The sequence below is a fragment of the Bacillus rossius genome, chromosome 10 (assembly GCF_032445375.1).
Source record: "Bacillus rossius redtenbacheri isolate Brsri chromosome 10, Brsri_v3, whole genome shotgun sequence".
Taxonomy (NCBI): domain Eukaryota; kingdom Metazoa; phylum Arthropoda; class Insecta; order Phasmatodea; family Bacillidae; genus Bacillus; species Bacillus rossius.
Genome location: NC_086337.1, coordinates 37958194 through 37984525, shown reverse-complemented (window position 1 = coordinate 37984525; position 26332 = coordinate 37958194). Strand labels below are relative to the sequence as shown.

Here is a 26332-nt window from a genome sequence, read left to right as displayed (position 1 = left end):
AAAAAAAGTAACATGTATGATGTAAGATTTATTGGAAAAATTTCTGCAACATTATTTACACACTGTTTATATATAACAAATAATCAACTATGTTTTTAATAATATTCTATTTTATGTATGTAACCATATCAACAAAATAACTTTCAAACTTAAAATTTACTGGTTTAAGAAAATTCATTTGCTTTTTCTTTTTAATTTCCCCTATTTTACACCTCTTTGTAATGGTTCCACGTATATTATCTCTTATTTATTTTACTGTATTTTGGATTAATTTTTCTTGGAATACTGTGTAAAATGTGGAAAAAAAAAATAATAATCACTGTATGTTCTAATTTATTAGAAAAAAATTCAATATTCGTAAAGTGTGATATTCAATTCAAAATTTGATTTGAATGAGAAAAACAGTATTCGCAGAAGCCTGGTGTAATTTGTCGTGCAAGTGATAATTACCAACACTTGTGCAACTTTTTACACCCATTATACCACACTTAGTGAATATCTGTTGAAAATATTGGTGACAGAACAAATGCATGGGAGGTTTCTGTTGACATTACAGAAATAGTCCTTGGAGAAAAGTAATGCCTTTAGCAGTATGCCTAATATTTTACGAACTTATAATTTAAAGTTTTATTGTTCGGAGGCCTTTTTGGTAGTCTATAGAGAATAAAAAATAAATGATAATTTATAATGTATGCTTAACAGAAGCTATTTTATATAATAATTAGTGTTTGACTGCATACACCCACCAATAAAATTGAATATTAAGTATGTACTTATAATTTCAAACCTCAAATCCACTCTTAAAAGTGTATAATTAGTTACACTCTGGTGCACAGTGTGAAGGATTTGGAGTCAGAGTTATTAAAACCATATGCAGACCTTCAAGTAGCAAAAATTACCATTCATGATTGTAGCAGACTGGCTGGATAAAAAAAAAACTAGTGGAGAGAAGTACTCACAACTGTGTTAATCAGAGAACACCTGGGGATTATGGTCTGCTCTAAACCACTTGGATACACAGCTGCTTTTAAATGCTGAGTCACAACTGAAGTAGAAAGAGAAAAGTGTTACCTGGGTTACAATAGGGAGGTGATTTCTTCAACGTTACACCAGGGTTCGTAAGCCTCCGTAACACCTTCAAAAGTCCTTAATTTGTCTTTAATTGAACAAGGGCCCTTAAAAGTCCTGTAATTTCACTACGAATCAAAAACTTCTTAATAAAGACTGATAGTGTGTAAGTAATGAATAAATGTGGGTATCTGAAATTTTTTTTTTGTTTCTGGCTTGCCAGCAAACAACACTTTGCACGTGCGCAGTACAATCTGCGAATTTCGGGCCAAGTGATTAGGACATTTACTTTCGAATTAGTTTTTTTTTGTATTTTATACCTAATGTTAAAAATAAAAAGGTGTATTTTGCGGTCTTTGAACTTATCAGGTAAATGTAATTAATGATCAAATTCAATGTTAGTGCTACAATAATAATAATAAGGTAATTCTGGACAATAGGGGCTAATCTGTAAGAATTAGACTAACCAACAGAATTATTTTTTTCTGCATTAACTATTTAACTATGTCATATATATATATGTATATATATATATATATATATATATATATATATATATATATATATATATATAGGGATTTTATGATCTCATAAACAGTTTTATACCTCTTGGTAATGGTGATGGTGATGAATTAAAAACTTATAAAAACTCTTAATTTTTTACCAGATAAGGGGGTACACATCATGTATACTTAAGTGATAAAATCAGATTTTATAAAACCTTAACTTTATAATGGCAACATAAATATAAATGAGCATGGGAATGGTACTACATGAATATCAACATTAAAAAGAGAGCCATTTTGAATCATGACTTCACTTGTATCAGCATACGTGAGTTCTCCACCATACGTAGCACTATCAACAGCAGTAGGGGTCCCGTTGCTGTCGTTAATCACTTCTTAGGCAGGAGTACAGATACAGGCAGACCAGCCTCTAGCCGTCCGACGAGAACTGAGGGCTGTTTCTGTACGCCTGCAGTTCGATTTTCTCCAACTCCTCTTCTGCCACCGCAATGTCGTTCTTGATCATGGCAATCAGTTCGTCTGAAAAAATTAAAAGACTCCAATCGACTCGTTGCTTTACGAAGATGACACAGGTCTCACGAGCTCAGCCTTTAGCTAACGTACAGTTGCTTCAGACAAGGGTGGTGAAACAAGTGGTTCAGAAAGGTAGCATGGGTGGGAAGGGGGGGGAGGAAGGTATGCCTTACATATTGTGTACAATTTGAGCTAGCCTTAATGTCAAACATTTTAGTAAAATGTGGTGTCCTGATATATATATATTTTTAAATTGAAGTATGTAGTTATTATTCTAAAAAAAATACATCACTAATTACAAATAATAATAATAATAATATAAACAGCATTTCAGAAAGCCATCCACTAATAAGTTATCATGCCAGAGAAAGAATAAATAGTTAACATTGAACAAGGTGTATAAAGGTGGCTTAAGTTGTGAAGAAACCGATAACATGTGCTTTCAGCTATCAGTAAAACGTCATAAAATATAAGAAATGGACAACACAACATTCACAAAATACTTGCCAACAGAACTGAAGTTCATTTCAGGCCTGATGCGTCCCACAATGAAGACTTTGAGGGTAGCACCGTAAAAGTCTTCTTGAAATTCGTGAAGAACATGCGTCTCCTAACAACATAAAAAGATAAAAGTGAACTCAAAATAAACAGAGTAGAAACATTTTACCTAATACTACAACTATGTGAAACCCACATATGTACTGAGTAATTATTGTTTAAGTCCTAGGGAATTACTGAAGTCAAACTTCTTACAGCCGACAGGGTAAGAAGAGGTGATGAAGTCATTAGAGCTTAACAAAAAGTAGCACACGGAAAAGCGGTCAGATGTTACGGAAAGTGTAATGATCAGGAAAAGAATGGCACAACTGTGTTTGATGCACTTCTATGCACTTCTGTGTCAAGCAACTGGGTGTTGCAAGGGCTCGGGGCTGCGAATAAGTCAATACAATACCTGCTACATTATTTTGAATCCACTTAACACGTACTATACTCGGAATTTTCAGTTTATATCAATTTCAAAACCCATAACTTGGACAACCTGTAATTATAATGTGCTACCATGAACATTAAACCCACTCGAGTTGTGAATTTAGAAATCATATTTACAGATCCTATCCATCCATGCAGACCCTGCCTCAGGCGGGAAACTACATACTGATAGCTCATTTTCGATTTCATATGGCAGTAACATTGCTGCCTGCAGCTGTGTTGGTGAGCTGACAAGGACAAACTACAACCAGGCCGTGAAGTTTCACTTGTAAAGCACATGGCGGCCAAGGACCCATGAGTTCTTGCACTACGTACTGACAATTGTGCAACCTACATACAAACTTCAATCAAATGTTACAGTTATTGATTTTGAGGTAGAAAAGGGGAGTGTACAGTCATGTAATATGCTGTTGGTTTATAATATTACTTCATGTGTGTGCTCCAGAGTGTACGCAAAATTGTATTCTGAGGGGGGAGGGGGCGGGCTATAGAACCTTTACCCGTGCTGTTTGCTTTCAAATTTTTTCTTTGTATTTTATATAATAGGTTTTATTTACGATTTCTTATAATTTCAGGGGAGGAGGGGGAATTAACCCTCCCCCCCTCCCTGACTTATCAGCCCCCCTGCATATGCCCTTGAGTGTGCTCTATTTGCTTTGAATGAACAACATATTTCATATTTCAAACTGCTGGACTTCCTTCATGGAACACATCTGACAACACACAACGCAATAGCACTTACAGGAGCGACATTTCCCAGATAAGTGGACAGACAGCGTAACTTGTTATTTCAGTACGATAAGTTTTGATGAGGACGACACATATCACGTCAAAAAGTAGGGCAGACAACAAGCAGTTATTCACTATGTATCTACGACAATAGAAACAGTAGACCATTAAAAAGTATGTCTTGTGGTAGTAGCCAGTATAAAATATTTCATTAAAATCAAAGTTAATGGGTGACATGGCATCAATAAACTAAGTGGAATGATCATCATTACCCTTTCAAATACACTTGACAAATAAATTTCATAAATACTTCAGTTACAATCGAGACAAAATAAAAAATACTCATGCATTAACGAAATGTAAACACACAAGTACATGCCCGCATACAGAAGTAATGCACAAAATTTTCCTTGGACACATTAGATTGTTTATTTTTTGGATAAGTATTTTCAGACACGAGAAGTTGTCTAAAGATGTCAACGCCCAAAGACAATTTCCTTAAACTTTTTTGGATAAGTATTTAAAGCTGTAGGACGCGGTCAAAGATGTCAAAATCCGAAGACTATTTACATCTGAGAAAGGTTTGTAAGCTAAGAACATTTCGGTGCACCCAAGTCTAACTTGTGCTTGACCTTCTTTTATTTTTATTTAGAAATATAAGAGACAGTGGCGGTCGTGAACTTCACTCACACTTTCTAAAGCTAAAGTCTAAGTAAACCTAAGAGCAAAGTATGTAGTTATTCATATGAAAAAGAAAATTCAAACTAGGGAAGCAAGTTCACCATGGACTTCTTGGTGTTCTTGTAAAATGGGTTCCAGCCGATGCTCATGACCATTTTGTGAACAGGTCCATTGTCGACTTGCGCCCAGCCAAAGTACACTCCGGTTTCCACGCTCTCTGGAAGTCTGTTCACAACTTCTTCATCGAAGTTGGCTGCAACAACCAGAAAATCAGATCACAGTTTTTTTTTGACCCCTCGTCTTATCAAGGGCAAGGTCACCAGGAGTAACTGGGGGAAGAAATCAGCGGTGGCCTATCATAAAGAGCCACCCCGGCAGAGTGGTTCACTAGACACATTAATGTTGATATTATGTCTTATGTGCCAATGTTAAACAAAAATGTCATTGAATATCAATCAAAATAAATAGTCATGAACCATTCCGTGTTTTAAGTTAAAAGTTTTAGTACGCAGTCATTGTCTCATCTTCATTTCAATTCATTACACTAAGAGCGACTCGTTGACACAGACATTAAAGTCATTATCAATTATTCAGAAAGATAATGGTTTAACAACATTAAAATTATGTATCTTAAAATTCATATTTACCGGTACATAAATTTTATACTCAAAATTGTTTACCGACTTTGAAAACCATCCTTTTTCCCTTGGTAACTACAAACTTGGGATGCATTGAACTTTCATCCAGTTGTTTGAGTCTTCAAATAAATCAATTTTGGATTATTTTCCTGATAGGAGGAAACATTTTTATTCTTTATTTGCCTAGCTCCCAAATATTTTTTTGAGCATTTTATTACCCATTAAATTATTAATAACAAAAAAGAAAATGGAATTTCATAAATAATACCATGACTGTATTATAGCTACTGGGACAGAAAAAAAAAAAAATACTGCCCAGTCTGTGTACTAGCTTGTGAAGTCTGGTACATAGTTAAAATTTAAATTGTTTATCTGATAAAACTGTCTGGATAAACTACTTTTGTACTGAACTAAGTGTTTATAGATAGCATATCAAATTTTTTTTTTCAAGCTGCTTGAGATATTGGGCTATAAATTACATTTATATATTATGTCTACTACGGGAGGATGTCTGTTGCAAGGTTCTGATCAGACTTTTGTAGGTATAAACTTAATATACTGCATTATATATATATATATATATTTTTTAAACTTTTATATTGAAGGGTTGAAATCCAGTGTCTTACAAGTACCGTTCCTCAATCAGCAGAACATTGTATCCTTTTTGTAGTTCTACATTATGACACTGTTGAAGGGAAAAAAGATGTGAAACATGCAACTTCCTTCAAGCATCCAGTAGAAGCTTCAAGAACATGTTTCTGCACACTTAAGACTGAATTTCGTGTAAATATTTACCCAAGAAATGAACCAATGTTATTTAAAACATACAGAAACTTTTAAAATTTCTGCAAGACTATGGAAGGCAACAGTATGGTGAAAACAAATCATCGCCATTTTTAAGTAGAAAAGTAGATAAATGTCCTTGCACCCTTTTCTCCTCAGCTTTTCCAAAACATTAGATTAGAAGAACCAGGTCATAAGTCAACTTTCATGAAAGATAAAAGTGAGTATAACACACGTCTGAACTTGTTCGTACAAGTATTAACTGTTACAATGGTCATAAAAATGTGTAGATGCATGACATGTATTTTAACTTTTACTTTTAATCCACACCAGACTATATAGGGTCAAGTAGGATAATTCAAACCATTTATCATTAAATTTAAAATTAATAATTTTTTAATGTTTGTGATCCACAGTACAGTAGGAACATATTTAGTTTTTTACATCTAAAATGTTTTTGTGTTACGTAAAAATTTCAGATTTCAACAACTGCGGCCTAGGTTAGGTGGTCAGAATTACCCCACTTGACCCTAACATAGGTATTCCTACTAGTATTTAAAATCAGTAAACAATTAAAAAAATAAGTCTGGAGACAAGCGGGAGAACATGTGACGACTCAGACCCTGCAGTGAGGATTGATAAGTAATCAGGACAGACAGCACTGTCTGTCTCACGGGCAGGTCTGCTTCACTCGGTGTCGGCTGAATGCCGCGCAAGCTGGCCAAGACACCACGGCTCACACGTCTGTGAAGGCAGGCTGCCGTGTGAGTGGGTCAGTCAGTGGCAAATGCAAAATATCAATGGCGTAGGTCAACTATAGAACCAGAAGTCAACAAGTGGAAAGCGGTCCACAATGCAAAGAAAGGATCAAGGAGGATGACCGAATACATTACTGTACTCTTAAGGGTGTCCACAAAAATCTGTAATAAAATTTTTCTGACTTTCCCTAATAAAAAATTAACTTATTTTGCCATTTTCTGAAAAAAGAGTTTCCAGTCTTCACCATCCCTAGTCTAGATACTTACCTCTTCACTTGATTTCTTTATTTTTATAGTATTTTATAGTGTTTATTTTATAGTGTATATGATCATTTTACATCCATCCGGCATCTCAGTTTATTTGGTAGAGTAGAATTATAATTTTGGTGGTCAGCTTACTAGGCGTATCGCATCCTACACCAGGCTGGTGGGGCTGCCACCTGTAGGCCACCAGGAGAGACTATGGTCCATGCAGTGGAGCAGCCATTAAAGATGCCTCGTAACGGCATGGAGTGAGCAAGTGGGGAAATGTGGTAGGCCTATGAGATTCAGCACTTAAAAGAGTAAAGTGACAAGGAACAAAAATGTAGCTACAAGATGCATTGATTAGAATGATGTTGAGTTAAAACAAGTAGAAACATTCAAGTGTAGCAGACGGAGGGGAGGTTAAAAACAAGGAGGAAATAGTAAGGAGAGGACAAGGGGGTGCAAGGGATTCTACAGGCGTGTGAGATTAGGCATGGAAGGAGGTGCCATTAAATTGCAGACAAGTGTTGTATGATACCTTAGTCACTTAAGGAGCAGAGACTTGGACTGCAGACAAAGAGAGATGCTGAGTAGATCAGAGCAATAGGAAGGAAATTTATGAGGAGTATGTTGGCAGTTACGAGGCGAGACAGGATCAGGGACGAGACAGTACATGACTTGAATGAGATCATTGAAAAAGCAAGAATGAGACAATACGGCCATGTAACGAGAATGGGAAGAGAGAGGCTGCCTAGGAAAATGATGGAGTTGAAATACATAGGAAGAAGACCCCAAGGAGGACCAAGGAAAAAGTGGGCAGAGCAGATAGTTAAAGGAGTGCAGGAGAGAGGAGAAGACTGGAATAAAGCAAAGGATGAAGAATGGTGACGGGACAGAGGAAGATAAACACATTTTACTTTGCTGACCCGGCCACAGCCCGGAAGCAGTCGATCATGACTGATGATTATTGATGAATGATGATGATCATTTTATAGTGTTTATGATGACCATGCAACAAAACAACATCTAAAAAATGCTAAACATAGTCTGGATGGCCAACTAGAGCATGACATTTCCTCCTTAAATAACTACCACTGGGGAATTCCCATGATATTTTCATGATTACCTACAAGTAATTTCCCCGATTTTTCCTGTTCAATTCCAACTTGCCTGATTTTCCAAAACATGGACCCTCCTGTATTACTGTACTTGTCATTGGATGTACACAGAAAATGAGTAATGCACCCCTAAATTAATACAGCTAAAAAAGGAATAAGAAATATTTTCATTAAAGACTAAGAAAAATAAAACAAAGATTGTGTCACCCTGAAACCTGCAAAGAGGAAATCACAGAGAACATCAGTGAGAACTTAGGATGGTTTAGTCTTATTCAAGGTTATTATTTTAAATTTAAACTTGTAGTCTATTTTGGTGTAACTTCAACAAAAAAAAATCTTAGAATCCTTTTAGCAAAATTAGCTGCCAATGTTAAAGCTAAGTAAAATTAAATTTTCTGGCAGAAATTAAAAGTAAATCTCTGTACTGCACAAAAAAAAAAAAAAGGAGTGTGTGGTGTGTGTATACATACATACATACATACATACATACATACATATACATACATACAATAGGATAGATTGAAATTAAAAAAAAACAACACTGAATTAACTACAAAATAATGATCAAGAAATAAAAAAAGTAACCATGGTGTTAAAACATTCAACCCTTTAAACATTTATTTCATGACCTAGGTTTCCTGAAATTTAGTTATATAATTACATACAAAATATTAAAAAAAATTGTGAAATGATAATATAAAAAAAAATACAACCAGTAAATTCCTGAGTTGTCAGTGTTCTTTTTCAAACAACATTTTTTTTGACGTGACGTCTAATAAATCGATGAATGCCGGCTGCACGCACGAAAAAGTGTCCCGTTATGCACATTGTCCCGTTTCACTGTGTCCCATTACACTCATTTTATATTGCTCTTTGCTAACCTGAACCTCCTAGCATTGCGACAGAGTCCGTGGCGTAATTCTGTTTTCATGCATTTCAATGTAACATTTTCATTGCTCTTTGCTAACACGTTCCTCCTAGCATTGCTGCAGAGTCCGTGGCACAAATATCTCTCTTGCACTCGATTGTAACAACCATCGATTTGACTTTTTCGAGGCACATTAAACTTGAAACACTCCCATTGGTTTCCTACTTTTCCTATCATTGTCCTATCCTTTACAGAATATCACAGATTGGAAGAAGTTAAATAGCAAACATGTATAAAAGTTATATAGTGAAAATTATCTGTTCGTTAAAGTAATAAACATATTTGAATTAATGAGTGCAAATAAAAGTAAATTTATCAATTAAATTGTAGATTTCATTTCACCCCTTTGTATCCATACAAAATAGTGATAATTCAATAAAAATGATTCAATTTTATTCATAAAAGTATGCAATCATTTCATCAATGTTTTGTTATGACGTTGTCACGTTAAACTATCGTCCGTAAACCGACTTTACAGACAGCCAATTTTTTTATATAAACATTTTCCTTGAATCTCAAATATTTCAAAGACTAGTGTTCAATGACATTTGAGGGTCCGACCACCCAATCCCTTAAATACTCATACATTTAGTGAAAGCTAAACCGTTCAAAAAGTCTACATTTAACAGTGTTTAAAGTAAATATATAATAATGACCTTGAATGGAACCCCCTTAGCAAGTAGCCTACCAGCTAAAATTGACTAAAACTTAGAATTAACCACTTGCTTCTTAAAGTTTGAAATTATCCATCTGTGACAAAGACAAGATATGGTTGGGAAATAAGTGTGGTTATCTGTCTTATGTTTCGAGTACTGGCCCAGCACACTTGACTTTGAAGTGCAAAGTATTACTGTTGCAACAGATTTGGACACAATACTTCTGCTTCTTCATGTACTTGTTTATCTTCTGTACTATCTACACTTCAGGCATTCATTACTTAGAGGCCAAACAAAGTTCATGTCCTTTACAAAATTAAAGTTGCGTTGAACGACAATTGAATAACAGTAAGTAGAAGGAAGACAAGATTACAAATATTTTGCCACACAGTCCCATGATTAAATAAGAAGAATTAACTACTTAACAATATATATTTAACTTCAATTTGTCCTCAAATAACTTTACTGTCCCGATTTAGTTGAGAATTCATTTAAAAAATTTACCACAGAGGGTTTACCTACATTCCAGTTCCTGGATGCAATAAATGTGAGATGAATTTTTATATGCTTTAAGTAATACTTCCGATCGAAGCCTAATACTGACAGTCCCTCGTTTCAACGGCCTTTGCCGTCATTGCAACAAAAGTGGGAATCAACGCCATGTTTCTCTAAGCACCTATTTATTTATTTATTTTTGTTTTGTGGATCCCACATGAAGTCAAGGCTCCAGAAGTCACACAATGTAAAATATATGCACATGCATTGCTATTTACATAAATTTAAAAATATTAACATGCTTACCTCCTTAAAATACAAAACAATTCATTTATAGAAAAATTACTGTACAGTGTAATACATAATATTGATATAATAAAGTTTAGGTCAATAGTTCTATTTCTATATTTTCTATCAAATTAAAAAATTTGCACAAAGAGTAGGAAGGATGTTCTACATGACTTTGTTTTACTTTTCTTTTTAGAATACTTGTAAACTGTTTGTTTGTATGTTTGTTAAAGAAACACACCACCTCGCTCTGAAAAGAGTTGGTAACCATGGGCAGTGGAAAGTTCAACCACCTCCGACAGATGGCAGTTAATGTTAAACATGAACAGCCCTTTGTATTGTTAAGTGTCGTTGCCTTTCGTCTACGAAAAGCTTGTGATGTCAGATGTACAATGAAGTACAATTCCTCACCAATGGAGATCATCCTCTAGGGCCATCTACGGAAATAAATCTTCAACTTGAACAACCAGTGCTTTGAGTTTCTTACCCTCCTTCTTCCCGTCAATAAATCCTAGGGACGACGCTCATCACTTTCTCTCCTGGTAGCGATCTCTGGGACTACTCCCTATGCCACACCTCCCCCCCCCCTTCCCAATTAGTTGACACCTTCACCGGATGACATCATTGGTCATGGTGGCTGGCAAACCTATATTAAAAAATTTCCCTTATCTTTGATATTTTTTTGGTGCCAATAACTATACTATACAAACTGCATCTTTTAGGCATACCATACTTCACTATTGCAGCAGGTAATTAAAAAAAATTGTTTTATCACATTGTCAAAAAGCACTACAGACAATGAGCGTGGTCAAAGGGTTGATATAGGTACTTATGAGCAAAATGGAATGGGGGGAAAAAACTTTTTGTAACATTTCATTTAGATACAGGTTTGAAAGGGGGAAGAAAATATGTTCACACTGAACCAGTACAAATTAAAATACCTAAGTCTTCGCTATACTTAACTCTAATTTTTCATGAACCTCGTAACTAAAAATTGTCATTAAAATAGAAATTGAAAACATTCACAGACTACCTAAGAAATTCCACGATTTTTTCCCGTTTCTGAAAATTTTTCCTGACTTCAGGTTTATTCTGTTGCTAGCCACCATGCGTATATATGGTGTGTAATACTGTGATTGCATTTTAACACCTACACAAGAATTAAATAATATTTCCACGCATGTACAGCACTAGAATTACTTTTTGACTAGTAACTAATGCAACCTATACCACCAAATATGCTACCATCTTTCACAAATACAGTATTGTCAAAACACAAATAAAATATATCTCAAAAGAGATTAACACATGATACCAATACTATTTTATCTATTATTGTTATTTAAAAATTATTTGCACATAGATGCTATACAGTATTAATGAAAATGATTTCTGAACTATGAAGGATTCTTGCAATAGGACTTTATGCCTCAATAGATGAACGTTGGACTGATGGTCCTCTATAGTCTTGTACTTTCAGTTCGTTAAACTCAGCAAAGATATGTTAAATATGGATCTGCAAACTCCTTTTCGACACATATGTGTAAAAAAAATGTATTGAGCTAAATAAAGTGATGCATGAAAATCAATTAGGCCTATATGGCTGAGGCAATGAAACAACAAAGTGTGTAATACTTTAGAGCCTTAAAAGAAAACTTTCAAATCAATCAGTTCCAAAAAAAGTTAATATAATTTAAAAAGATAAATAAAATATTATAATTAATATGTATCCAAAGTAAAACAATGATAATAATTAAAAATATTTGCACAATTTCTTTCTTTTAGAAATAAGTTATATAAAATTATTATTCAGCAATATTAGTGGAACAATAGTTTGTTATTTCAGAACACCATGGAAAAACTAAATAAGGATGGATGAACTGTGAGATGGGCTCGTTTTGTGCTTACATTACCTATTATTTGTACAATACCATTCATTCAGCAAGGTTGTTTAAATCACATAAAACCGCATTCTCCTCACATAGGGAATGGTATAATTTGATTAAAGATTGTGTATTGGCAAGGAATGAGGTTTACTTCAATAGAAGAGTTAGAAAAAAGTAGGGAGGTCTGCTTGCCATCGGGCAAACTTGTGCCCAACTGCAGCAACTGGACAATCATTTAATTAATCAAATAAACTTTAAACTGCACTATAGCGGGAAACTATTGAGCTACCTGCTAAGTGCATTAATAGGATTTTTCATAAATGCTCACCCGTAGGTATTCCAAGTTCTTTGGAGCCCCTTCCGAAACCCTTGACAACTTTTCCTGATGCAAAATGTGGCAAGCCATTCTGATTCATTACTGTAGTCCACGTAGCTCTACTGTTCCTTGTTTTAACCTGTAGAAACTAGAATTCGTCCAGCAGCCTGCAACCCTTTTCTTGTACCAGTCCACGTCCACACTGACGATCCTAACGCAGCGTGACATAGCTTATACAATTCCCACTACACAGGATCTCTCCCAACCACACGGACGTAATATAACAGCTGACTTGCATAACCACAGATCACACGTGTCTCATTTATCTCGTCGTTCATTCTACAATGCTGACAACCACCTAAAAATAAAGTTAACAAATTTAGATAACATCTATTTATTATATTAGGCTTTAAATAAATATTTACTAGAGTAAATATAAACCAAAACAAACAAATAATATTTTTCTTGGTAATGCAACATTTAAGAAGAAAATAAACACAGTGTAACAATTATGACATAAATATAATAACACCTCACGTCACATATGGAAGTTGGTGTAACTGTCGATCACATTAAAGAACGTGGTAGTGTAAGTGAACGTAGAATGTTTACAATTGTATACTATACAGACTACAAACGTTGATTCATGAAGCACAACTGATGGTTTTTAATCAAAAATGTTGATAAGGAGGCAAAATCGTTTTTATTTTAAACATTGGAGTGGAACTATCTTTTAAAAGAGTTTCAAACCGCAACACAAAAAAATAAAGTTATTTTAACTATTAAATGTATTTTTAAAATTCCGTGTAATCACTACTTTAGATAGTCTTTAATTATTGTTTGCGAACGCATGAAAGAACAATTCATGTGTTATATGTTATTTGCGTATGGGCTGTACTGACTCCTGACTATATACGTGAGCACGTGACGCTTGTCCATATTGATGTTGTGATCTAGAGTGTGTTTAGGGAGGGGGAGGGAGGTAACGTGGAGCTTGCACGAGGTGACGGGCAAGGCTTGTGCACGAGCTGATAGGTGCACGGTGCTCGGGCCAGCTTCTACAAGTGTTTACTTCAGATCTGTCAAGAGCTGCTTGTGAATAACTTGTAGATGGTGAGTGGTGTAACGATACACGCTATTTTAGGTTTAAGGAAGCCCTGGTTCGTTTATTTGTGATCGTGACCTCACGAGCATCGAAACGTAAAGGTAATAAGACATTACAAAACAAACCTTAGTTTTCCTCGTTTAAACTCTATCTGTCAATAATGTGGCACATTTTTCAAGGGAATCTTCGTATTGTAAGTAATTGCTTGTAAAATATAATAATGAAATATGAAGTGATAATTTTCGCGATTTAAGTAGGTATTAATTTTTTTGGAATGAACAGTAGAGACATTCCTTGTTGCTGTAGTGGCAACAAGAACACGCATCAGTGATTGTGATTAGTGACTTTCGTGTTTTGATACTTCGCTTCGATTTACTGAATTTTTTCAGTGAATAAAATGGTTGTAAATGATGAAAATGATGAGGGTTACGGATGCAATGTAAGTTAATTCAAAACACGTATAAGTCATCATTGTTATGTAGTTTTGAGATCCTGTTTAAAATGTGCTTGGTGGTCTCGTTTCGCAAGCGTGTTTAGGTACGCCTTGTGTAGCCATGCAGCACACTTAAAAATATCTTTAAATGTAAGTACATCGTAATTAAAGTACGACCAACTATTACGTAGTGTTTTAATAAGTGTCTCCCAACTCGTGTAACAATATTGAGAGGTACTGCCGTATCATTATGCATTCTTACTCTCTTTTGGTGGCCGTTGTATTTGTTTAGGACCCCGTTATTTATATGTTTTGAGAATCTGTACTCTGATACTAAATACATCGTTAAATTTTACTATACAAAGAAAAATTTAACGTAATGTAAGGGGCAAATGTTGGCCTACTTGAGGTTAGTTTATTGTATCCATTAACATTTCATATCATGCCAATTGAGCATAAACCTAGTGGCAAGGTGTTTACTACACCATTACTCACATTCCTTGACTTTTATTTTATGATCCCTCTTGGTTTCCCGTGCCCCACTTACATCTGTTTTCCTTACTCTATGGCTCGGTTTTTCCCCGTCCAGTCTTCACTTAAAGCCTTCCTCGTTTCAGAGTTTCTTAGCCCGCTATCTTTAATTACAACTTTATATGAGTCTGTTATAATGGTGGTTTAATGATTTGCTTGAGCTGGTGAAGCAAGATGACTGCACAAGTTTTGGCGTGAAGTGTGCATTCTGAGTGGGAAAGGCACAGTGCCCAGTTGCTCTGAACCTCCTGCACTCCTTGCAGGCTTGTTTCACGGCAGTAGTTGTGGACTAACGCACAGGCTTGATCACGTTGCAGGCTGAGAAGCGGGCCCACCACAATGCACTGGAAAGAAAACGCCGTGACCACATCAAGGACAGTTTCAGCAGCCTGCGTGAATCCGTGCCGTCTCTCAAGGGGGAGAAAGTTGTAAGTTTACTTGCCCCCATACATCGGGACTGAATCCTGACGTATGAATTTTATATGTTACAGATGCATGAAACAATGTCCAAAACTTATAAAAAAAGTTTCAATATTTAATGAGTTGAATTGTTATTTTTTTTAGGTCCAAAATATTTCTTTGAAGGGGAATCTGAATTGGTACTTAAAACACTGAAAAAGATTTTTTTATTTTTATTAAGTCTCCATGCAGACTTGTTTAAAATTGTTAACCTGACCTACATTGTCATGAGTCACTTAACTTAGCACCTGCACCATGGCTATTAGCTACTTTACACTCTTAAAACTTGCATAAAATTGTCGTCTGTTACACTAAAACAGGCTGTACATAACGGAAAATAGATTTAATTTGTGCCATGCATTAATTATTGTTCCGATCCTGCATGCGTCACATATGGTCTGTGCCTGTGATTCTTGTGCTGATTTGTACATTTAGGTTGGTTTCTATTTCTATTTTGCTGGGTTAATGCGTAGCTCACTTAGGTACTTAGTTTTACATTGGTAAAGAAATCCATTTTTAAGCATCCTGTGGATGCTGTTATGCTTTGGAGCCATTCATAATCTTAAAAGTCTTTCTGTGTAGATCCATGCGACCGTGGCATTTTTCTTCAAAATGTTCTGGGTGTTTTTCACACCAGTACAAAAAATCTGAAATGGTGTTTTTCAACAATAAAATGTCTTAAAATAAATCACCACAAAAGTTAGTAGAGCTAAAAAAAATATATACCTATATATTTGGTAAGTCTTTGTGTTTTCTACCATCAGCCTCTACACTGGAAATTTATCCAGCTTTTCTGTCTTTTTTTTATTATATATTTATTATTTGCCTAGCATGCTATATTATTTCTTTGTTTCAAATATAGCAGTCTTATTTTTGGTTTCACATCATTTGTGTTATTTCCAGGTGAGTCGGGCACTGATCCTGAAGAAAGCCGCGGACTACATCCAGTTCATGAGGAAGAAAAACTCGTCCCACCAAAACGACATTGACGATCTGAAGAGGCAGAATGCGCTTTTGGAACAGCAAAGTACGTAGCCTACGTTGCAACTGTTTAATTTGTTTCATTTAATGTTTAACTTTATCAAAATAATTTTGTAGTTAAATGGGGAACATTTAACATATTTTGTCAGGTAAATCTTGTAGCATAGTAATATTTTTCTCTGTCTTTTCTAGTATTTCTCATTGGAATTTAGAAAATAAGCTGTAAATTATTTATGATAAAAAAATTTTTAAATAGCTCAAGTTTTCTTTCTAGTTGTTTCAAGTTTCACCTTAGTGATCATGTATTTCAGAATAGACAGCCAAATGTTCTATTAATAGAGTTTGTGAATGAGAAGCATTCATTTGATCATAGACACATGATGCTCATATGCTCAAACATAATACTGTGGTACGTTAAGAGTTCAACATATTTTTAAAAAATTAATAGATCCATATTATTAACAGTCTAAAATTTATTTTCAAAAACAGTTTTATGTAGTGGTGAAAAATTGTTGGTTCTTTGTGAAATGATATCTAGTTTGACTACAGCTGTTGGTTCGGTCCCATGTTTGAATTTTAAGTAAGGCCTGGAAGAGGTTTCCAGTCTGTTCACATGCAAGTTATTCATTGGAACCCATTAATATTCATTTTCTGTTTCCTCATTGAAGGACCTTGATGGATTTTGGTCATTTTTGTTGAACTTCCGCGTAGTTACAAGGATCCTTACATAGTCAAAGCTGCACCCTTTTGTGAAAGGATGAGTTGCTCGCATCCTCCCATGCTTTCTTGTGGCCTTTAAAGAGGTTTGTGGTGCTACTTTTTGGTGAAAATGTAACAATATGCTGTTGCTTTAAAATGAGAGTTAGAAACACAGGTGCCATGTTGGTTGCAACACGTTTTTGGCCATAATTTTTTTGAAGTGAAACATGTTTGCTGAGGGGGCTACAATTTTCGAGCGTTAGCAAAAATTCTGATCGCATAAGGGGCCTAGTTGGGTATGTGGTGGGCGAACCTATAGAGGAGGAGGAGAGTGCGTCAGCGGCGACGCCACTCCAACACATGCACTAGCGGTCGAATGGGAAGACTGCAGGGAGGGGGGATAGGTACGTAGCGTAGCATGCTCTATGCTAGTTATAACAGCCGGTAGGGGAGAGGTAGAAATGACACAGTAGTGATGCTAGAGAATTCTCGTAACACCGTGTTTATCTATTCATTTGTAAGAGCTAACGATTGACATTACAATATTTATTTTATTGTATTTAAAGTATCTACAATTTATTTATTCGTGTGGAAAAGAGTTATTGATTTGTGCAATTAACTTTATGAGTATAATTGATTTTTATGTAAATAGTGTCATTGGAATTTGAAAATCAAATCATTCAAATTTGTTATGACCTAATAAATGTTGAAATTTAAGTTTCTGCATTTTTTTTGTAATTTTATTTATTACTTTCAAACAATTTACTGAATGTGTAAAAATTAACAATGGCTTAAAAATATTTAGAAGAAAAAAAATTTAAGGTGAACAAATGACTGCCGGAAATGTTTCATTTTTGAATCAACAGGATTGTAGCATCAAAAGAATTTGGACTTCCTTTCATGTAGTTTCTCTTTGAGTTCAGCCTTTATGTTGAAGGATCATTTGGTTAAGACTGCATCTTAACTACATAATCTAAATAGCAGTTGTAATGTTTGGTAACACACACAGCTATTATTGTGTACTTAGTAATATTTAGTTACAAGATTTTAAAACCATTTTTATGTAGTACAAATACTTGTGAGTACTGAAAACATTTTAAAATAATTATTTTAGCTCTAAAAAAATATTATAAGGTTCAGGTTATAACAAAATTCTCCGGATGTAGTGAGACGAGTAATTTTTGATTGTGTGTGTGTATATATAGAGAGAGGGAGTATGGGGGGGGGGGGGGGGAGAGAGAGTTTTAAAAACTACCTAGTATTTAAATTTAAATGCCCTTTTATGACTTTGCTTGGCTTATGAATGCTGTTTAAAACTATGCCTTTTGGGTTATTTTTGCCAGTAAGTGAGCACATAAAAGTGTGTAGTCACTGCATTTGTAAAATATACTGGTTTCTGAGGTATGTGCATGTTAGTTACTTTAGTGGGTTATTTTTAAAGGAAGGTTGTTACGGGTACAGAGGTGGGTCTACCTTCTCTCTGTGAAAACTCTTGTTTTAAAATTGCTATATCTTATTAACATTTTAACATTCCTGGAATTTTGTGGTGGATGTAAAGTTTATTCGCTCTTGTTGACAGTTCGTGCGCTGGAGAAGGTGAAGTCAACGGGAAACTTCGCCTCGGAAGCGAATGACGTGTCACTGGTGAACTCCCACTCTGACTCCATTTCGAGCTTCCCCCCGGAGTCTGAGTTGGACACTTCGGACTCTGAGTCGTCGCCCGCTGTGCACCGGCCCAAGAAGCTGAAAGTTGCCGTGGTCTAGAGGATCGTTTGGAGTTTATCTTCTACTGTGATGTTCGATGGCCATCAGAGCTGCAGACAGTTTCCTCTCCTCTCGGGGAGTGGAAGAACGGACTCGATGCTGTTTTTGTTAGTGATGTTTGTAAGGTTTGCTGGATCAACTGCAATGGATCGGTCTTGAGCGACCAACGAGAAGAGAGTGGTTCCGTTGCGTGGGGAAGTGTCTACGTGCGGTAAACACAGGCGTATAGAAGTGGTTGATGAGCAATACTTACATGAACTGTGTTATAGAACTGTATATGTACAAATCTTCAGAGTGTGTGAATACAGATGTCAGTATATTTTGTTGAAAAGATAGTGTACATTAAGTCGTAAGTTCTTTTCTATTGTCACAAATTATAAATTGCATTGTCACTGTTATGAAGCATCATTTTCTCATTTATTGTTTCTTGGTGTAATACTGACAGAAAATAATAGTTTTAGAGACAATATGTGTGAATAATTACCATGGTTAGTTTTATGACTATGCAGTTTGTTTCATTTGCATGAATTTAAAAGCCAAATGAACCCAAATTTAGGTATGGCATAAAGGTGTACGGTACAACCCTATTAAGGTATTAAGAACCTAAAAATTTAGAATTATTAACAAAGAAAACTTATTAAAACCATAAAATTATATTTATTTATAGGTTAAGTGCTACATTTTCTAGCATTGTTGTGTAGGAAATTTCATTAAGTGGGATATTCTTAAAAGGGTTTTGCTGTATTTTGATTGGGACTGAAACAAACTCAGTTTCAAATATCAAAAATCTATACTTAATATTATAAAGCTGAAGAGTTTTTTTGTTTGAACGCGCTAATCTCAGGAACCACTGGTCCGATTTGAAAAATTCTTTCAGTGTTGGATAATACATTTATCGAGGAAGGCTATAGGCTATATTATATTATCAATAACATTAGGGATCCTTACTAAAAGTCCAATTAGATACAACATGCAGTACACGTACAAAGTGTGTGTTGACGATGCCGCAGGTGCTAGAAGTAAACGACTATTTCATTGTTAGTGCAGTCCTCATCACCTTTGAAATTTTGCGGGTACTTTAAATATCAAAAATTGCCCTTTTTTTCAAGTATATATATTTTACAGACTTGAAACTTAACAATAATGTTCCTTATGTTACGCAAGATGACATTTTCCGAAAATTAGATCCCATTAGGTGGTTAAAACCAGGCAACAGTGGGTACTTTGTCTGCATGAGAACAGGATTTTGCATTGTTCATGCCTTCTGCGTCTCCATGGCAACGGGCATCGCGCGGCAGTGGCGTACCCACAAGGAGGGGCATGTATAATGAGAGGCGCAAGAGTGATCTGCCTGTAGACTGCCGTAGCGAAGTACGGGTACATACATCAGTTGTACGTTGAGTGCACGAGTCGGGAAACCATCGGTGCTATTCATTTTCTCTCCAGTACATTATACAGCATTGTAATAAATTTTCACTGAATTTTTTTTTATTTACCATTACTCTAAATGGGAGATGTGGCTTAATTTTTTTCCATTAGTATAGCCGTGCGAAGCCGAGTCGGGCAGCTAGTAGCCAGTATTTCGCATCAACATTTTGCTGTGTGGAATATGTATTCACTTTAACAAAATTAGTTATTAAAACTGGTTTGTTTGTATGTGGTAAAAAATTTGTTAGTCAAATACTGGAAGGTTTTAGCCCCAATATAATTGCAGTTTATGTCATTGGTAGAGAGGGTGAAAAATAGCATTTATTCTGGTCATTTATAGCATCTAAATATTTACTTGTAGCATTTTTGTAGCATTTATTACCAATAATATAGAATTTTATAAGCGCTAACTATTCTATGAAAAAAAGAAAACTGGACATACAACTAAAACATTTATCATTTAACTTAATAAAAAATCAACGTAATTGGCACACAAACACAACACAGAAGTGTTTTTATCCATTTTTCATGGAAAGGAAAATAATTGGGACACAGCAACACAACCCATTATAAGTTTTTCCTTCAGTCAATTATCATAATAAACTGTATGTACATTGCAGCACAACTCCAAAAAAATTATTCTTCGCACTAAATTAAGAGTTGTAAATGGAATTGAAAGAAAGCATACAACAGGTCTCTACAGTCTGTTCACTCATCCTGTTTCTCCTATCCGTCACAATCAAGTTATATTTGCTGAAGAACCTTTCAGCTTCGACGCTGCTTACTGGTGCCCATATGCTGCGAAGTGCTGCTTCTGAGAATTCAGGATACTTGATCTTCACAGCAAGTAGTAACTGAACTACGTCGACTTCACATCCTTCTCTCAGATTAGTTGACAGCTGCTTGTGAAAGTAGCAGTAGCCCTCAGAAAAAGTGTCTGTATTCATGCCAGACATAAATGTGAGTCGTTTTTTATGTTGTTCAGCTTTTTGCATGTCAACTTGTAGTCTTTGGCCAGCTGTAGCAGGATTGAAAAGAGCACCTACCCCTTGATAAAACCGATTGGCTTCTGTGCCACCCATGTGGTTTGCCAATGTCTGAAGGCATCTTTGCATGCATGACTTGATCTGTACCTTAACTTCTTCCTTCTTAGTCATGTTTGAATACTCATTCAAAAGCTTGAGCGTACCTTGTGGGAAAGCACCATCAGCATAACGCTGCAGACTGTTTTGCAACGTAACCAACTCATCCCACAACTTGTGAGCATAAGGGTATGCTGAACCTTCCAAGTTAGTGATAAGAGCTTTCATTGTACCACATGTTTCACTCACAAATTTTAATTGTACTTTGAGCTTCTGGCTCAAGTACTGATCCTCAAACATTTCAACAATATAGGCACTGCTACTGTTGCCAAACTCACATTCTGAAAAGAAGCTTACAAGTTGCTGTATATACCGAGCCAAGTATTCTACTGAAGTAAACCATGAATTCCACCTTGTTAGTACAGGTGCTGGAAACAAGATTGCAGGTAATTCAGGATGGTGATGATCTAAATATGCAATATATGCATTCTTTATTTTTCTTGAATGAAGAAAAGCCATTTTCATTTTTGCAACCAGTGTATTAAGTTCCTGAAACTCTTTGAGGTAACAGTCACCAATCAGACTAATTTTATGTGCCCAGCACTGAAAGTGAATAAGATTTTCACCAAGAATTGTCCTTAAAGCAGCAAAACAAGTTCCCATGTATCTGGCTGAATCAGATACAAGACCCACTACATTGTCATAAGAAATGTTGTACTTATTTAGAGTCTCCAGTATAGCCTGACTGCATGTTGTGCCGTTTGCTTTATTTAAAAATGAGCAACTGGCCAAATACACTTCTTGCACTGCTGTTGCAGACACTGTGCGAAAAAGAACTGCAAATACACATCTACCTAAACTGTCTGTAGTTTCATCCGCCACAACAACAACTTGTTTGTTTTGCAATGCTTCCTTTATTTCCTCTTGTATTGCTTCACCAACCCTAGGGACATAATTCTTTCTGAGTGTAGATGCTTGGGGTATGTCCCCAGAACCAGGAATATACTTGTTGATGTATTCCCTTACAGCTGGATCATCGATTTTTATAAGAGGAATATTAGCCTTGAGAAACATTTTCACAGTCTCTTCAATAAATTCCTCTTTCTCAATTTTTGCTTTTTTTTGGTTATTCAGCGTGGTTGGTAATGTTGCCTGTCGTTTCCTGTCATCTTGCTCAGAAAATTGCTTGAGTCTGTCAATGTGACCCGATGTTTTAATGTGTTTTTCCGACGTATCCTTTTTCTCCCAGTTGATGCGAAGGTTGCACGGCTTGCACATCAAAATATTCGTATCGCTAACATAAAAATGATGGCCCTTATATTCCGATGCGCGCGAATGTACGGAAACGGACTTGGTCCGCCCCATATTAAAATAAACAAATAAAAACAATTACTGAATGGTAAAACGTGAGCACTTTATATCAAAAAACCCCGCACAAACTACACTTTGTTGACAAACAGCGTAAAAACCAACGGTAAAAACAAAGCAAAGGTTTACTACACCGCATGTGTACTGTAGCAAATGGCGCTACGGAAATACATCGAGAATCGTCAATCGATATATCGAACCACGTAGTACCATTACCTACGAGATTAAACGACACTACTTGTATCTCGTACGCAGTAACTTCGATAATTTCATAGAGAGAATATACCGCAGCTATGGTTTATTTCTCTTGTATTGTTTGTAAAGTTGTTGACAATGCCGAAAAAAGTGTTGGCAGCAATTCTTTGGCAACATGGTGGCGTGGTTTGTTTCTAAAGTAAATATTAGGGTTTGATTACAGTCATATACGTGAAAAATTAACATTTAAAATGTCAAATTTTCCATGAAAAATTATCATAAAATGTATTTTTAATGTTAGTTTTGCCCGGCAAAGTGTTTATGAGACGTTTTTAGTGTAAATTCGCAGGAATATGGGATTTTCGCATTTAATCGCAAGTAATTAACGAGTCGCATTAATTCGCGGCTATATCGTTTTTACGATTTTTCACCCTCTCTAGTCATTGGAGTTAAAAATCTTGTACTATATCAGAGTCATAATACAGCAAATGTTTGATATTTCAATACAAGTCACATTCAAATATTTTAATAGAGCAGAGTTGGGGCTTTTGCAAACTCGAAGAATAACGATTATGAAATGCCCTTTTTCCACTTATTTTTTTTTTTTCCCATATTTCCTGGCATGATTTCAAATAATTCTCTAGGAGTGTATTTTGATACTTAAAGTATTTTATTAGTAGTTTACCATTTTAATGACAAGTTAGGTTTACTTATTGCAAATGCTCTGATATGGTGAGACGTGTCTGTTGGGTTTGGTTAAGTATTGGTATGTATGTATGTACTTTGAAACAGTGTGGGTGGTTGGTTCGATTAGTTCTATAGTACATTTAAAATACTTCAAAATAGTGGGAACTGTTGGTTAAGTAAGCTACATTAAATATACTGTAAAATATTGGGTTGATTGGGAATTACCAATTTAAAACGTAGTTATCTTAATCCAACCGTCCTTACTATTTTATAATATTTATAATGTAGCTAACCTACCCTAATCAACAGTTCACATAATTTTACAGTATTTTTAATGTAGCTAACTCGGATATTTTCTAAGCCAAAACAACGTTATACTTTACATCTAAAAATTAGAGAAATTAAACATGTTTCTGTGGCCATTAGTAAAAAAAAAAAAACATTCCATGCTTTGGACCCTGAATTTGACAATTCTGTTGATTGTAAGCCAATTTTGGACTCATAGGCAAAAGGCAACAATTTTTCTATATTAACTAGTGTTACAAGTTTTTAACTTTAACAGTTAATTGTAATACTATTTGTTTTGAGCAGAATCATTTGTTAAATGACAAAATAAAATAAAGTCACTTATAGGTATTTAATCTGGTATCTAGGGGTGTGTGAAGCTTTGGTAAAATAAAGTCCAATTGATGACTACTTAATTATCTTCCACTTCTGAATAAATTCAAAAGATTTTGGTAATTGTTTAAATTGCAGAGACCAGTAAAAGTGTGATTTAAAGTTTGTTTTTTTTTTTTTTTTGCAGTAAAATACACCCGCATTATCGGCCAATGGCATTTCACGGTAAAGAGGGCCAGTTGTGTTATTTTCTCTTATGTTTATTCAACAGTTCGAGAGATTAGAAACGTACCTTGAAAATTCATTTTTAATGCAGTACTCGCTTGATGATATCGGTTCCTCCCTCCCCCCTGCACCTGATCTTTTTGCTTCAGAACTTGAAAAGAGAAGTAAATTTGTAGAGTACTAGTGGAAAACATTTGATTCAAACTTTCAGTTTTTGAACTTGGTGACCTTAACAAGCGAAGAATAATTTTTTTTGTTGGATAATACAATGATTGACTGGAACACTTTAGTTCATAGTTTCTTCACTGTGGCCACGCAGTAGGGGTGTGCAAATACTTGAAATTGCAAATATTCGTGCGAATCAAATATTTGATTTGATTCACATTCGAAATTAAATTAGGTATTTGAAAATTTAAAATATTCGAAAGTTTTCAAATGTATTAAAATATTACTTTTGTTTGACAAAAGTGTGATACAATACCGTAATATGTCAAACCTCGAGAAATCATTTTCCTGAGAGACTTAATGGAAAAAAAAAACTGTAAGTGGACCTTTACTTACATCAAATTTTAGGTTAGGTAAATGGGCATACTGAGAAAAGTTAAAGCCAATGTAGCGTGAAAATTATCATAAATGCTTACGATTTTACTGCAAACTTTACTTGATGTGTAGCATAATTTATTTATTATATCCAGTTCTTAGCACAATATTTGGGCAAGCCATGTGCCATATAAAAGTGTAGAACTATTTAAAACAATGCCAGTGCATCAGCTTTCAATAATAACCTTTAAAAACTAATGCACACATACTCTTTGGTCACCATTCTATTAATTTTACTAATAAAAATCTAGAGAATTTTTTTTAACGATAGAAAAGTAAACACAGCTGCCATCATGGCTACAGCAAAAAAGAAAACGTATCCGTTTATGGTTATGGTCAGCAGAGCGGCCCATGGCCAGAGAATTGTGTTGCTAGAATTGCTCTAGCGCAATCGCTTTTTAAACTACCGAAAATGTTACGTAAATAATTAGATAAAATTAAAAAGACACTATAAACAAAATTCATTAAAAATTATTTTGCCTTGGCACATTTGATTCCAAAAGACTCTGAGAACGGAATATTGACCGTGCTTACGAGCAGTTGTAATAAACAACTCTTCGATATATTGATTGGTAATTGCTTGACTATTTATTGCGGAAAATAAAACTGATACATCGAAGATCTGTTTACTTTCATAAACTTTTTTGCCGTTTTTAATTTTCAGAAGAAGAAGTGAAGTGAAGTTCAGAACGTTGTTTTTCTGCTTCTGGGAACATGTCACTTCCAAGAGGCAATGCCTGGATCCAGAACATGTAAAATAATTGGTCTTTTTGCACTGCAATTTACGTAATGTTGATGGCAAGGTGTAGGCTTGGCTTTTGATGACGACATTTCTGTATCACTGATTGTGTTTTATTACTAAACCATTAGAAGCGACATAAAAATTTACATGTTACTTGAGTAATAAACATGTATATAAAGCTAAAGAACATTACTCTTTTAAACAACAATTTATAATATGCCAAATTTTGACTGTAATTATTCAGATTTATACTTAGAACTTAATTAGAAAATATTCGCAAATTATTCGCTATTCGTAAATATTTGCAATTATTTGATTCACATTTGATTTGCATTGAAAAAGTCACATTCGCACAGCTCTACCACGCAGATGGCTTGATAGTAGTAACCTCTCTGCGTAACAGTATTAACGTGGTTGGTCAGGGTTTGACAACTCAACAATGCTGGAAACTTTAATTGACTGTGTGTAAGAGAATGTTGGGAGGAATGAAACCCCTATGGCTTGGGTTTAATTGGGAGTAAAATTGGCTCTTTCTAATGAAAAATGCATGAGTGCTTCACCCCTCCATCATTCTTCTCCCTCCAAACTACTCCCAGGCCACCCAACTGTAGCTCCAATGGTAGTTCTGCAAGTTCACAACATGTTACACGTACAAAAATTGCATGTGTCTTTACAAAAATAAATACAAACAAATAAAATTTCACATATCAGGACTTAGCAAAGAAAATATAGCAAAAGGAAAAATACCCTATATTATTATTATTATTATTATTATTATTATTATTATTATTGGCT

General features: G+C 35.0%; 2 protein-coding genes across 3 annotated transcripts; one reads left to right on the top strand and one right to left on the bottom strand.

Moving 5' to 3' along the window:
- Positions 1–1651: 1651 nt before the first annotated feature.
- Positions 1652–12975, bottom strand: LOC134535985 (putative riboflavin kinase). The gene is made up of 4 exons (XM_063375463.1): positions 12633–12975; positions 4610–4761; positions 2616–2718; positions 1652–2114 (listed from the first exon to the last, which is right to left on the bottom strand). The coding sequence occupies exons 1-4, from the start codon at positions 12718–12720 to the stop codon at positions 2005–2007; spliced, it is 453 nt and encodes a 150-aa protein (XP_063231533.1). The 5' UTR covers positions 12721–12975; the 3' UTR covers positions 1652–2004.
- Positions 12976–13230: 255 nt separating this feature from the next.
- On the top strand, positions 13231–18990 carry LOC134535984 (protein max-like). Of its 2 annotated transcripts, none has more exons than XM_063375462.1 (4): positions 13231–13733; positions 15007–15117; positions 16052–16175; positions 18408–18990. In XM_063375462.1, exons 1-4 carry the CDS (start codon positions 13731–13733, stop codon positions 18590–18592), a joined length of 423 nt encoding a protein of 140 aa, XP_063231532.1. In that variant the 5' UTR covers positions 13231–13730; the 3' UTR covers positions 18593–18990. The 2 variants fall into 2 exon arrangements, with proteins under 2 accessions (XP_063231532.1, XP_063231531.1); XM_063375461.1 differs by lacking the exon at positions 13231–13733 and adding an exon at positions 14005–14164.
- Positions 18991–26332: the final 7342 nt, after the last annotated feature.